This window comes from Micrasema longulum, unplaced genomic scaffold (assembly GCF_059751315.1).
Source record: "Micrasema longulum isolate JH-2025_06_02 unplaced genomic scaffold, ASM5975131v1 h1tg000865l, whole genome shotgun sequence".
Taxonomy (NCBI): Eukaryota; Metazoa; Arthropoda; class Insecta; order Trichoptera; family Brachycentridae; genus Micrasema; species Micrasema longulum.
In genome coordinates, this window is record NW_028278057.1 from 31756 (window position 1) to 46905 (window position 15150).

The following is a 15150-nucleotide window of genomic DNA, read 5'->3' on the forward strand; positions in this document are numbered from 1 at the left end:
GCTCAGCCGAAATCAAGTGGGGGTTATCTCTATAGCCCTTACAGGGCACTGCAGATTAAACAAACACCTTGCTAGAATAAACCTTTCTGAATGAAGATTCTGGAGTGCAGCTGAGGAAATATCTAAACATATTCTATGTGAATGTGATGCTTAACATCATTAAAGAAGCCTGATCCTCGGGGTTCATTGGTTAAACCTGGGGATATAAAAGAGCTCGCCCTCTACCTAATAGCCTAATACTTTACGGATCTGGGCTCGGAGGGAGAGATTTAGCAAAATGTAAACTAGCCTTCCAGACAGTGGGCAGGCTCTTTATATGCCTGGGCTTAGAGGGCGAGAACTATCCACGGGGACCCGTTAAAATAGATATTCACAGGTCTCAGTGACGTCAGGAGCTTAAATAGCATTTGCCTCTACCTCTAATAATAAGAAGAGTAATATCTTCATCACTGGCGGCTTCTGACCAAAAACCACGTCAGTGCATTTTTGTACATTTCGTCAACTTGTACCCATACTAAGTTCAATAATATTACAACAATTTGATAAGTATGACATAGTTTACTACCGATAATAATATGACAGCCTGCGCGTCGGAACAAGGAACGTTAAAATTCGCGATTGTTTTTGATTACATACTAATTTAAATGCATTAACATTTTACGCACATTTTACGTAACTTAATTAACTAAATTCTCACTAATATTATGTCCTTACGCATTGTCCAAGTGATACTACAAACGAACTTCATGTTTTAAAATTGTGCACACATAAGGTCCCAAGATCAACTCGCGACAAGATCGACACAAAATATTAATAAAAAACGGCGCTTTTCTGAACAGGTATATTATACGTAACACTGACAACCTTGATTGTTTCGTAATCCAAATACATAAATAATTGCCAGATATATCATCTGAGATTAAGAGTTTTATTGATAAAAGAAAAGGAAAAGGCATTTGCAAGGCCTATGAACAGTCATTTTTGTGCGTGTGGCGAATGAAGAAAACAGTTGTGTGTGCGAAATAGAATCTGAATCTTTGACGAAGGTTTTAAATATGATCGCTACTCTCTGGTATTTTTTTTTAAAGGAAAACAAGCGGAGGTTACTCCGCCGTGTAGTGTTGTGTTTACTGCGTTGATTTACCATTCTTACAGTCCTGGCTCGATTTCTGGCAAGAATGGCATGACATGTTGGTTTAAACGGTGGTTCAGCATTGCGGAATTTCATTGTCCCTGGACGTGCACCAGAAGCGTAATACTAATATTCTTACATTTTGGTTGGTGATTAAAAAAACTGCATTTGGTGTAATAATGCAGTGGTCTATGGACTGTTGGGTTCGAATTGGGTTATGGTAATGATTGCGATGGGTAGTCATCTGCTGGTTAACGTGGCTTTAAATTCTTAATAACATACCACATTTTGCTTATTCACCAGTGCATTTATTTATTTTATCAATTTATTTCATAAATATGAAAACATATTTAATACCAGAGGTTCTATATAAAACTAGTGGACTATACGGAGCGTCCTCTGGTTAGGAAGGTCTCAATCTAACATGGCTCAGCCTGTTTTAAGATTGAGATTTTTTATGTTTTAAAGTATAAGTAGTTCTATTCTTATATAACAATAACAAAAAAAAAAACTAAAACTACTCAATTATAAATGCATAGCTAATCAAATATAAGAATGAAAAATTCATTAATATAAAAATATATAGTAAATATATGTGCTAAGAATACATAATGTTACATAAACATAATTATTTCTTTAGTTCATTCATTAAAGAATTTTTATTCAGTATCTGAAAGAACTGAAACTGTCATTGATGAAGGAAAGATTCTTGTAGATTATTTTACCCACTATAAGTTTAAAAGCGCCCCATTTAAAAAAAGTCACCCCAAGGGCGCTGTTTAATAAATATCCCAACATGTCATGCATCTATATGATGCATAGAGAATCGGAATTTCAGTTCTCCATTTCCAGTTAAAGTGAATAAAATATAATAGCTGGGTTACAACACGTCTTACAGCTACAGAGCGTATGGACGGTTAGAAACCTAACCTCTTTTTAGTTAGATAGAGCAGTTAGTTGTACGATAAATTAAAATACAATAGTAATAATTATTATCATAAACGTTTATTGTATTGATGAACAAAAAACAACATTGTTATCTTTTAAAACATAGATTATGATAACATATCATTTAGTTTTATCAAATCAATTCAAAGTAATCACATCTTATTGATAAAGGCGTGTATGGTAATGTCTAAAATATTCAAATTTGTAGTTACGCCCAGCCATTTAAAGGCCATGTTATTTCTGTAATAACCAAAACCCAAGGGGGTATTTTACGTTTTATCATCGCCATGATCTTAATCTTTATCAAATTGTCGCCCGGGGTTTGTTTACAGAACATTGATATTCAATCATGTTCTTTACACTCGTCTGGTTACAAAAAACCCCTTAAATATGCGGGAAACCGGATCTATTCGTCCATAATTGCTCAAATGTTCGACTAAACTAATAATTTACATTTAAATTAGTGTAATAATATCGATATTACCAAGATAAATTGGTTGGTTCTCATAATACATCAAACAATTTATAGATAACGTTGGTAATATTGTTTAACGATATAAATATGTTTAGCAAAATTATTTTACAGGTGTCGTAATGGCATTTATCAAACACAAATGTTTATGAAAATGTTCCTAACGTGTTCTCGATCACGTGTATATTTTAATACTAATAATTAATAGTTTTAATGGCGCATGCGGCAAATAAAAAAAAAATCGCCTTTTTCATGGTTACCTTGTTAAATATGTAAAAAAAAACATTCAATGTTAATGGGGTCTTATAATTAGGTATCAATATAATTAACGACTATTAGTTCTCTGATCTAAAATGGTCAATGTCGGAATAAATTTAGTAAAGGGTTATTTAAACTTAAAAATACAAATGTATGTGCAGATACATTAGTGGTGGTGTTTTTTTTATTAAAAATAGTTCCAAATACTTTAAACAGTTTATTGTAATTTCACAAAATAGCTACAAAATTACTCAGCAGTAATAACATTGGTCCTTTTAGACCCTAACCGAGGAGTTTATAATTATATTATATTTTTGTAAACTAGGCCATCAGTTTGAAGCAAAATTTTCAAAAAAATAAGTTTGCTATATGTACCAATCAATTAAAAATGTTGATGAATAATTTTCACGTCAATAATGTTTTGAGTATGTCTAAATGCTTGCAGATTGGCTGGATTTTCTCCCTAAGGAGTTGTTTATATTTAAATTTGTTGCAACAGAGATACATTTTTGAGAAGGGAACAAGAAGGGAACAGGGAGTTTGCAAAGTGGCCACTTAAACCAGCCAATGAAAGGTCATAAGCCCTGTTAATGCCTAGATCTCCATATCCTTCTCAAAGGTGTTTTTCCTCTCTGCTGCAACAAATCTAGACATAAATATACTGTTTGATAATTATTTTTCTATAATTTATAAAAATAATTATGTATTTATTTATTAATTTCATAGAAACACATAATCAAAAATGATTAAATTACAATTCATATATAGATAGGGTTGAAAGACATACGTAATATATGTGATTTCAACCCTCTGGGGAGCTGTTAATATCAACATATCACAACAGAGATAAAGATCATTTTAGAGAAAGGAATATGGGAGTCTCGACATTTACAGGGCTTATGACTTGTCATTGGCTGGTTTAAGTGGCATTTGTTCATAAGAACTGTAAATGCCTAGACTCCTATATTCCCTTCTCAAAAATGTTTTTCATCTCTGTTGCAACAAATTTAAATATTTTCCTGTCTATTGTAATCGAGGGCTTGAATGTCGAAACGACGCAATGGTAATTTTAAGCAGAAAAGTACTTTTTTGCGCATATTTAAATGATATAAAAACAGATAAAAACTCACCATAGAATGTCCAAGGTACTCCGCTGCATTATCAGATATATAAAGGAGTTTCCCATTTTGAGTCATCATCATTAGAAATCCGCTCAAGGCCTGAAAAGGAAAAAATGGACAAATATGAGTCATTAGAAATTTTATTATAACTCCAGCTATTACTTAAATGACAACATTTTTTGTTGAATTAATCTTAAATGTCCATTTTGCACAAAACGATTCATCTGACAATAACCGAATTATAATACATATTATACATTATCTTGTAGAATACAATTCTCGTATAAGAGTTTAGGCACTTAGGTACTTTTGTAATTCTTGGAAAACTCGTTTATAAAGAAATAAAAAATTCAAACTGAAGGACAAGGAAAATGTGTTCAATATTTGTAATTGTTATTATTAGAGCACAAATAATAATATATTTATGTGTGTCCAACTTCAATATTAACCCTACAATACCCAATGTAGATGATCTGCTACATATCGATAATCGGTGTATCAAGTGATTTCAAACATGTTTATCACTCTGCAACTAATTTATTATATTGTTAACATACTAGCCATCATAATTTATTTTTAAATCACCACACTGGTAAAATTTTTTGAAAAAAATTTAAACCAAAAGTCAGTTGCACGTTTTCTGTCAAAAGTGTAATTTAGCTCAAGTTCAAATGGTGATTTCTTTATTTTTAAGATTTGAAGTTATAATTGTTTCCGCAACTTTCATTATTATATAAATGGATGTTCATAAGAACAGTTATTTCGTTTTTTCTTTATATGCTGGTATTTTTTAACCTTTTGATGCCGAATGCATACCTAAAAAAATAAATTAAAACTGAAAAAAAAAAATTTTTTTTTTCATTATTTTTCTCAGTATTTGCATCAAATATATTTTTATTTAGAATTCAAAAAATTGGACATTGAAGAGTTAAAAAAAAAAAAAAATGCGGTAACTAAGTCATATTTATAAAGTAATATTTTTCATTCATTTTTAGTATTTTCTTTTTGCATCCAATGGTGCATAGAACACTGCATTAGTACACCAACCGCAGTGTATCTTAATCACTATTAGATTGAGATTGAGTTCTTACATAACTATGCATACCGATTTCTTTTACTACCACGCAATAAAACATAATTTTAAAAATTTGATTTTTTTTATTTGTGATTTGATTTTTTTTCTTCCTTCATATTTTGAGTGCATTTTTTTCCCAAAACCACTATTTTTATTAACACTAATGTATATATGGCCCGAGATTACAAGTGCTATCTTTATCGGTACGTGTCGAGACGGAATAAAGCAAAATCGATATTTATGTACGAAAATGTGTGTATTTATATGAATATATAAAGTATCTTCATCAGTTACCTATAATTGAACACGTTTAGAAAAAAAAATATTTTTTTCGTAGAGAAAATTGATGATACATGTTAACTTCCCATTGTAAAGCGGGCCCCGGGCACCCAAAGATACTATCAGTTGATAGTTGATCAAGATGAAAAAAATCAATATTTTTCTTTTTTCGTGTAAAACAATACATAAGTTATTAAGGTGTTTATTTTTTTTATAAATTGTCAACTTATAGAGTAGTGGGTAGAACGTTTAACAACAATTCTTGACACAATTATTTGAAAGAGTCGATGTTTTTCACTAATGAACAAATTAAACAAGTGTTTTTTCTATACATAATGCCAGTTCAAAGCAAAATTTTCTAACAAAAATAAATGTACGTATTGGCAATGTAATATTATCATAATCAAATCTTTATCCGCACCGTTGGTGCATAGGGTACTGTATTGTTAAATCAAATACTGTTAAGTAAATAAGAGAATTTATCGATACTATTCCTGGCCGATTACCTTTCGTCCCATCCTTCCTTTGAACCATCCTTATGGTACCTACCTAACATCAAGATAGAAGAATTTTCAAAATTAGAAGACTCGAAACAAAATTTTTGACTTCACATAAAATCGGATAAACAGTGGTTGGAATCGTCGCGCGTCGTGGAAAACATTGTAACATTTTATAGTTCATTTTGTCATCCAGTGTCAGAAATTGAAGAACATTCAGATCATATCAAAGGTAGGTATTCATTCCATGTTCCTATCCTTTCTCAAATATTTCCAAATCACAAAACTGAATAAAATTCGTTTTTCATTTACAGTTCACCCTTTCGTTAACAAATACAGCGTATAAACTAAAATGCTTCAGTAGAAAGCCACATTCAAAAACAAATATTTCATGTCAACCTTTTCAGAAATCGAACCGGAGATCTCAAGCATGTAAGAGCACACGCCAACCACTGCACTACAAGGTGAACGTTTCTGCACTCCCAATTTCCTATTTCAGGATTTTTACTTTTTGCAGTCATAGAGTCTACAACAATCATCCAAGATTCTTATTTTATTTCAGACAGAACTGTGTTCTGGCACAGGCAATATAATAAAAATAATGAATAATCGATCAGCCTGATAATGGGCCATTTTTATAAATGCGAAATAATGCAAAATACGTAGCAGTTAAGTAAACCCGAAAGGGTAACTTCGTAACTTGTTTGTATGGTTTGGTACCGATCAACAGGTCATAAAGCTGGTCTGGGAGAGACCACCAATTTAATGAATTATTCCAAGTCAATTATATCACAGGTTATACTTAGGGCCATATACTCCGGGAGACTATCGATCAGTCTCTACAGATTACTGTTATCAGTTCTGACTGAAAAAATGAGTATTAATTTCAGTTAATCTTGTGACAGAAACAGGGCTGAGAAAAATATTAACTTAAGTTTATAGAAAAAAATACAAATGTACTTTTTTAAAGTAGAATTTTGCAACACTTTTGAGGCATTCGTATGCAGATTTTAAGGAAATTAATTTCTTTAGGTGAGTTTAAATATATTATTTATTTATTTGTTTGTTAGAAAGGCAGACGCCGTTGGTAAGACAGCTAACTGTGAAACTATTAACAAAAGGTTATAGAAAAAAAAGTAGAATTTTGCAACACCATTTATTACCAACGATAACTTCCATGGAAAACGCAAATGTTAACCATTATTATTTTCTCACTTAAATTTCGTATTTATTAAATTTTTTGGTCACATTTAATGTTTATATCTTTTGCATAATTTATGAAAACTAAATTGGTCTTTTTATATTAAAAAAATGTTGTTTTTCATACTTATTATGTATGACTGTATGTTTTCTGAATAAAATAAAAAGAAATATATATTTAAAAAAACACTTTTGAGGCATTCGTATGCAGATTTTTAGGAAATTAACTTCTATAGGCGAGTTTGTGTTTATTTTTTTTTTTAGAAAGGCAGGCACCGGCGACGTGGGGCAGTTGGTAAGACAGCTGTAAAACTAGCGTCGGGGGCTCGATTCCCGCCAGTTGCAAGAAATAAATCCAAGAAAGATTTTTTTTCAATTGTCCTGGGTGTTGTAATATTTTTTATAACATTCTTCCATATTCTATTTACCACCTGTTGACAAGTCTCTAAAAAAGAAGCTTGGTAGGTTATTCCTTTAAAAAAAAAAAAAAACATATAGGCAACAATGATTAAATTACACGATGAAAGTAAAGTTTTATCCTTGTTATGTACTCGTACTAAGGAAATAAAAAAAAACCTAAGATTTTTTATTATCTACTAAAGCAGAAAAAAATGTATCAAAGGATACAAGCAATTAAAAAAATAACTCAACGCTTTTTAATTTCCGTGGACACGGGAGAAATAAAATCTTGAGATTCATGTTTATTTTAATGAACATCCGTCCCGGAAGAACCAATAATTATTACTGTTTTAAAAAACAACGTTAATGTATCAGAAACAGTTTTATCAGAACTTTAAATATTATTTTAAAATACGGATCGATGCATCTAAAAAAAATGTACGTAATAATCGTATTAAGCGTTACTAAGAATTATTTATGATATTTATGGTGATGATACCTAAATATTAAAATTATTAATACCATTTTAATGAATCCATGTTTTTCCTAGAAGAGGTAAATCCTCATATATATAAAAACAAATGAATTTGGCATTCATATCGATTTTTTAAGAGAAAACGTTTTAAATCGCTAGTCTTATCCTAACACAGGATATTAAGTCCCATGGAGTTGGAACTTATGTCTCAAATAATGTACAATAAACTTACGTATGTAAATAAATAAATGAAAATGTTTTTTTTTCCCATTTTAACCACCAGTAAATACGTTTTTTGGCATCCCTGATTACTGGTAAGGAGCTTGTATGGTCCACTTGATTTTGTTCTCACGGAAGAACTGTTTTAGGGGCGGTTTCCTTTAGACAAGGGCCAACCCCCCAATGTTGCTACAAATTAAGTTTAAGCCAAGCCAAGGGTTGCGCCATTAACAACTCTTTGTTTTGTTCCGCGTTGTATTTAGTATTCATTTAATTTTTGTGTTTTAGTCTGGCAATAAAGCACACCTCAAATAAATTAAATGTGCGTGTTTTTTTTTTATATAAGGGATCCGAATGATTGAAAAGAAATATAATATACAGCTCTCAAAATATAACTTCTTTATTATTTTTTAAAAGGCAAACGTTATATTTTAACCTTTGTCCACATCTATACATAGGGCATTGCATTGGTACACTCAATGCGGCATTTATCAATCATTAGTTACTTGAAGTTAAGGTGATCAGTGTTACACTTCAAGCGCCAGTCCAGAAACAATTAAAAAGGGGAATCTAAACCAATTTAGAAACAAATGTTTTATGTCGACATAATGCATTTATGCAAATACACATTTACATATTCATTTAACAACGAGTATTTTTGCAATGCATTTATAATAACAACTCCAAATAACACATGGTGTAATAATCAGCCCGTTTGCCTACAATGCAAAAGGTCTCGGGTTTGATTCTCAACATGGTTGATCTGAAATATTTATTTTAAAAGGTGTTTTAATACTAGAATATTAAATAGTCCCTGGAGTGTAAGACTGATCATCTTACCTTCATGTTATAAAAATGATCAAGATACGCTGCTATTTGTTTAACAATGCAGTGTCCTATGCACAATTAGGTGCGGAAAGGGAATGATGATAATAATAATGGTAAAATAACATAATCTTATATAACATAGCCTTAACCATAATCCATTACTTATATTTTAATTTTTTGTTCGCCTCGCGGTCTTATGGAACGCACGTTCTCCTACTACGCAAGAGGTCTCAGGTTCGATTTCTGATATGATTGACTAGAAATATTTGTTTCCAAAGGTATTTTCAAAGCAATAATTTTTTTTTCAATTCAATATGTATATTTTAAATATAACACATACATTACAAACATATATTCATTACGTACATATTATAAAAAAGAAAAAAAAATACACGAAAGAGACTCATGTCAAAATAGTGGGAGAATCCTGCTCCGGGAAACCCCTTCGGATACATACATGGAACAGATCAATATCCAGAGCGATGTTGTTCAGCATAGGGGTAGCCCTTCTAACATTTTATGCTCTTGACCATCATCTGAAGCGTTAGACTCTCATCTTACCTTAATTTAACCAAAAATCCATACGATTTACTTACATTGGTATACAAATACAGTGTCCCATCCACCATTAGGTGTCAAAGGGGAATGATGATGTAATCTATTACAAAATAAATATGTTGTCTCAGTAAAAAAAAAAGTCTTCGATGCAAATAAGAACAATATTTTTTTTTAATGTATGAAGTAATTAGGACATAGACTTAGGAAGAAATTAAGTCATAAGAGAGCGGACGCAGAAAACTCCAGTGATAACTGTCATCAAGCGGAGGCGATACGATTGGCTGGGCCATATACTGCGGATGCCTCCTGAGAGCTTTAACCACGCTTGCCAACTTTGTAAGGCATCAGGTTCTCGACGTCCTGGACGTCCTCCGCTGACTGTTTGTCAGCAGTTTATGTTAGAACGTCTCACTCCTGTACTCACTGTTAAATACAGGAGTGAGACGTATGCTAAAATTATGGCTATTGGAAAAACGTTTTTTGTATTTTTTTTTATTTTATTAACATAAACGGCAAATCTACCTTTTATAAAAATTTATAATACTAACATATTTGTCTTAATATATATTTTTTTAAAAACAAATTTCCTTTTACCCAAGATTTATAAAAAAAAATTAGACAAGATTTATTTTAAAAAAATTAACCTAAAAATTATACAGCAAATTCAGTAGGAAGTTTAAAAATAAAACATTCTACAGTAATACAACAAGAAAATCATAAGTACTGTTTCATACAGCTGGGCAAACTGAACAAAAAACTTTATATATTCTGAAATGCATGAATAAAAAATATAATTACCATTCACCATTATTGAAAAAGTTCAAAAGGTTTGTTCTATAGGAACAATACCCTACAATAAATATATCAGATACATGGGAATAACTTTTGCCGAGTTCATGAAGTCTGTTTAATACGGCATTACAAGTATACACTATCCGTGAATTGTTGCTACAAAACGGTGGCACCTGTCTAGTCATTCTTACAGGCACCCTGAAGTTGATGAGAGATAATAGTTCAGGGCAATCCCATATTGAATGTACAATTTTAAATAAATTTAAAAGGTCTATAATTTTTCATCTATCGTTACGTTTTAACAAATTTAATGTTTTTAGTAAAAATTCGTATTTTAAAAATTCATGACTGATTCTAATACCCGTGTGCAGAGACAAAACTTAAGGTGAGGAAAATACATTCTTATCTCAAACACGGAAAATAACCCGAAGGTGAAAACAATAGAATGTACTTTCCTCACCTTAAGTTTTTTCTCTGCATACGGGTATAAGTTTTAAATTTATATACCGTAAGATTTTTTTTGGACTCTCTTAAGAGAATTTTGGTGACAGTTGTAGTAAGGAGTCCATATTGTAGAGTTATACTCTAACTGGCTTCTTACTAATGAAGTATACATTTACTTCAAAGTGCCTATGTTTTTGAATTCCTTAGTCACACGTAACATGAAGCCTAAAATTTTTAGAGATTTACTAGTAATATTATTTATGTGCCTAATAAAGGATAATTTTTGATCAAAAACGATACCCAGGTCGCGCACCTCAGAATTTGAGCCTAATTGCATATTACCCATCAAATAATCAAATAAAATAAGGTTTTTCATTCTAAAAAATCTTATTGTGTGGCATTTTTTTATATTAAATTGTAGTTTATTGGTGGAGCACTACTGGAACATTTTTATCTAAATTACGTTTCAGAGTCACACAATCATTAACGGAATTAATAACTTAAAAAATCTTCATGTCATCGGCAAACAGCAAAATTTCCGCCTCATCAAATACATACAATGATAGTTTTAAATATTTTATAACGTAATACGATAAGGTATGCTTACAATTCAGCAGGACTTTAATTTTAAGAGAATTGTGTAAATATTTTTGAAAAAAAGAAAAGAAAACTACGCGACGCTGACCTGACTTGGAAGGACGCACAAGAGCCGGGAGCCGACAGAAATGCCTCGAAGCTCTTTGTGGACACCATGTACTAAGGAACGGACATGGAACGATGATGATGATGAATGATATAATATGAATGATGAATTATATTTCTTAATCCATATAAAAGGTTAAATAGTGCAGAGCCAATTTCACGAAATAACACATTGAGAGCCCCGCCCCACACACTTATACGGATCCATTTTAAAGGTCTTGAGGCCTCTTTTCAGATCCGCACAAAAAAAACGACCTTTTTTATTTAATACTTCTACTACCATAACGCCATTTATACATAGGGATAGGCAGAAAAAATGGACACACACTGGCATACATTGCTAGCTTCTTCCACATTCATACATCTTGTCATACATGCTCTTCGGTTCTGCCTGCTTTTAACATGACCAGACTTAAGATTTTGGTTTATCTGATCATGGCTCGTCTTCTTTGGTCGTCCTTGTCCCACGTTACCGTTAATCCTCACCGTATATACCTGTTTTACTATTCTTTTGCCATCCATTTGTTCTACATGACCAAACCATCTCAGAGACCCTTTCTTAATCTTATAAATTATACCTGCCTCAGATTTACACTCTCGCCTGATTTCATCATTCGTAACCATGTCACATATTGATTTTTAAAAAAATTGCGTTCTTACGATTTACTCAAATATTTAATTTACAGGGCCATTTTAAACGAGTCGTAAATAACTCACTTTTGTGAATGGTAATTTGTGGAAGGGTGGGATTCGAACCACGGACCTTAATTAATTTATTTATTTATTCATATTATTTGCTTACAAACTATAATTAATAATAAAAATAATGTTACCTCACTGGGGTTTCCCAGTGAGGTCACATTATTATACATATTATACTTTTTTTTAAATTTTATTTGAGAATAAACAAAGAAGACTAACTTTAAAAAACGAAGATAATTAACAAATATTCTGACAGTTTTAAAAACAAGGTATTTTCGTATATCTATATTATTTTTATTACAAAACACACAATGAAAATAACAAAAACCTAACATAAGCTATACACTTGTGGAGCAGTTGATTCAATATTGGTATGGGCGAATGAGACAATCCATTTTACTTCCACCTAGCTCCACTATCTATTTTTTTACAGCCTTTTTAAACATTTTCTCGTTACCAATTGTTTTGATAGATAGTGGAAGTAGGTTATGGATTTAAATTGAATAATACTCAAAATCCTTTGTCCGAAAGTGGTTTAAGTTTGTATTTGTTTAAATTGTCTTTGAGCCAAGACACTAGCCACGGGACCACAACCCGACCCGTTCTTCCTTTCTCTGCCAGTTCTATGTTTTACTATCATACGCAAGTGTTTGAACTAAAACTCCGTTGTGCACTTCCAGTTCAGCTTCGATTGTCATATTTTTATTAGCAATTATTGTGCTTAGTGTTTATTTTATTTTATTTCATAAAAATAATAAAGTAAAACAGGATATGCAATGAAACGAAACATGCATGAATTATTTGAATAAAGGATCTTATTCCAATGCAACGCATTTACTATGAAACCACAAACCTGTTGCATCGTCAGGACTTGATTTTGATAAAAAAAATAGGGGTTAAGGTCGACCGCGGTTAGTTCTCACGACCCAGAACTCCGTTACCGGGTGCCACACACCTGTTTCGAAAAAAGAACACCTTAATAAAATGGTTTTTCTATATAATCATCTAACCACAACGGGTAAACCATGTGTTTATATTGCTCTATGGGTATAGACATAAAAAAATGGTCAAATAATACACTGCGTCATGATGTAATCTCATGAAGTATGCAGTTAAAATAAGGAAAAATACAGGATTGTTACGGTGAAAGGAAATTATTGGAAAGCATTTTATTCACTCTGTTAGACAAAACTACAAGTCTCTGTCTTTTTACTTTATATTCAATTTTTTTTATCATATCATTTTGTATGTTTATTAAACGTGTTTTTCTTTTTGCTATGCATTTTACTATGTTTTTTTAAAACATGTTTTTTGTTATTCATATATATATTTGCTATGTGTTTTACTTTTTTTCTATTATGTATTTACTGGGTTTTTAAATATGATTTTGACTATGTTTTTTACTATGTTGACCATATATTTTGTTTTCACTATGTATTTTACTGGGTTTTTATGTACATTTTTTAATCTGTCTTTTACTACATTTCATAATAAGTTTTTTTAAAACTATGTACTTTACTATGTTTTTCACTATATTTTCACTATATCCACTACCTTTATTTATTTTTCTATGTATTGATTGTATCGTCGGCCTCGTGGAGTAATGATCAGCGCATTTGCCTACTATGCAAGAGGTCTCGGGTTCGATTCCCGACACATTATTGAAGCAACTCTCTCTACTCGTAAATTTTTAATTTTATGTTTTAATATGATTATAAAAAAACATATATTAAAATAAAATAAAAACTTTTTTTTTACAGAATCATTTAAAGTCACTTTTATTAGTTAACACACTAACGTTATATACTGAATTTCATCCAATATTATTTTCTAGTAAAATAGAGTATATTTTATATGCATATGTTATTTTCTTTTGTTCAAAAAATGGTAACGAGGATGTTATGTATTTTTTAAATTTTTTATTTGTTTGTAGATTATTATTTATAGATACAAATTGTTGTTATGTATCAATTATCATCGCGGCGATTTTATAAAGTTTTGTAAAAAATAGTGCCGCCAGTGACGTAAACAGTTCTAGTTGACAAGATCCGCTGATTGGTTACTTGGCCTCCCAGAAACTGGAAATCTATAGCAACACTCTATCTTTAGTTGATTCGGAAGAACCTGTTACGTTATTTACGTAGTTCATTTCTATTATTTTTTCATACATTTCAGAGATACTTCGCCGTACAATGAATGCTCTAATATTTACCACTTGTAAGAAAAAAAATTTTGTATACAATTTCCCGTAGCACTGAACTTTCTCGTTTGTGCCTTTTACGCGTTAGGAAAAAAATATACTATTAAATATAAATACACGTAATTAGAGATTTTTATCATGATTTTTTCATGAATGTTTCTCCTCTACAAGATATTGTGTGTGCTTTAAGGAACACATATTAAGCCTTCAAAATGAAATGTCGAGTAAACGGATGGAGGGAAAGTGAGGATTTTCGATACCTCCATCTGTTCGCGTTCAATTAAGAAATAAAGCAGCTAAAGCTGCTCGCGAAATTTGTGCAGTGTACGGTGAAGATGCAATAAATTATGAAATTAAGAATGAAGGAGAATACATTGTTGACTAATTTGGTGAAGTTTTTTTTACTAAGTCTTCTTGTTCTTTTCGTTTGGAAAATAAAAGACACAACTTATGTTAACACTAAATAATGATTTATTTATTTAACATACAATTTAAATACATATAAGGGCGGGCATATTGCCTTAAGGCAATTCCTTCCTACCTACCCAAACCATTCAGTTTAAGAAAATTACAAGTGGACATGTTCAGAATCTTTTGATTGTACACCAAAATTTAAAACAAACATTTACTAAAAAAATTATACAATACTATGAAGAGTGAAGAAAAGAGGTAATAAGAAGGAAATAAAAAAGAAAAAGGAACAACTCAAATATTTAGATAGTGAAATTTGAATCTTGATTTAAATGTAAATAAAGACTATCATTAGTGGGTAGGTTTTTCCACAATCGAGTAGATATGACTCAGGAGGAGGAGGCAAAATTAGAGCGGTGAAGGGATATTAAGAGGGTT

The 15150-nt window shown here is 31.2% G+C and overlaps 1 protein-coding gene across 1 annotated transcript in view; it reads right to left on the reverse strand.

Moving 5' to 3' along the window:
• LOC148278531 (PAS domain-containing protein cky-1-like) overlaps positions 1-15150 on the reverse strand; it is a gene marked incomplete at its 3' end in the record, with an annotated part of 144676 nt that overhangs the window by 16264 nt on the left and 113262 nt on the right. Inside the window, exon 5 of the mRNA XM_088231268.1 lies at positions 3941-4030. Within this exon, the coding sequence (XP_088087394.1) occupies positions 3941-4030 (90 nt within the window). The remainder of the gene's footprint in view (positions 1-3940; positions 4031-15150) is intronic.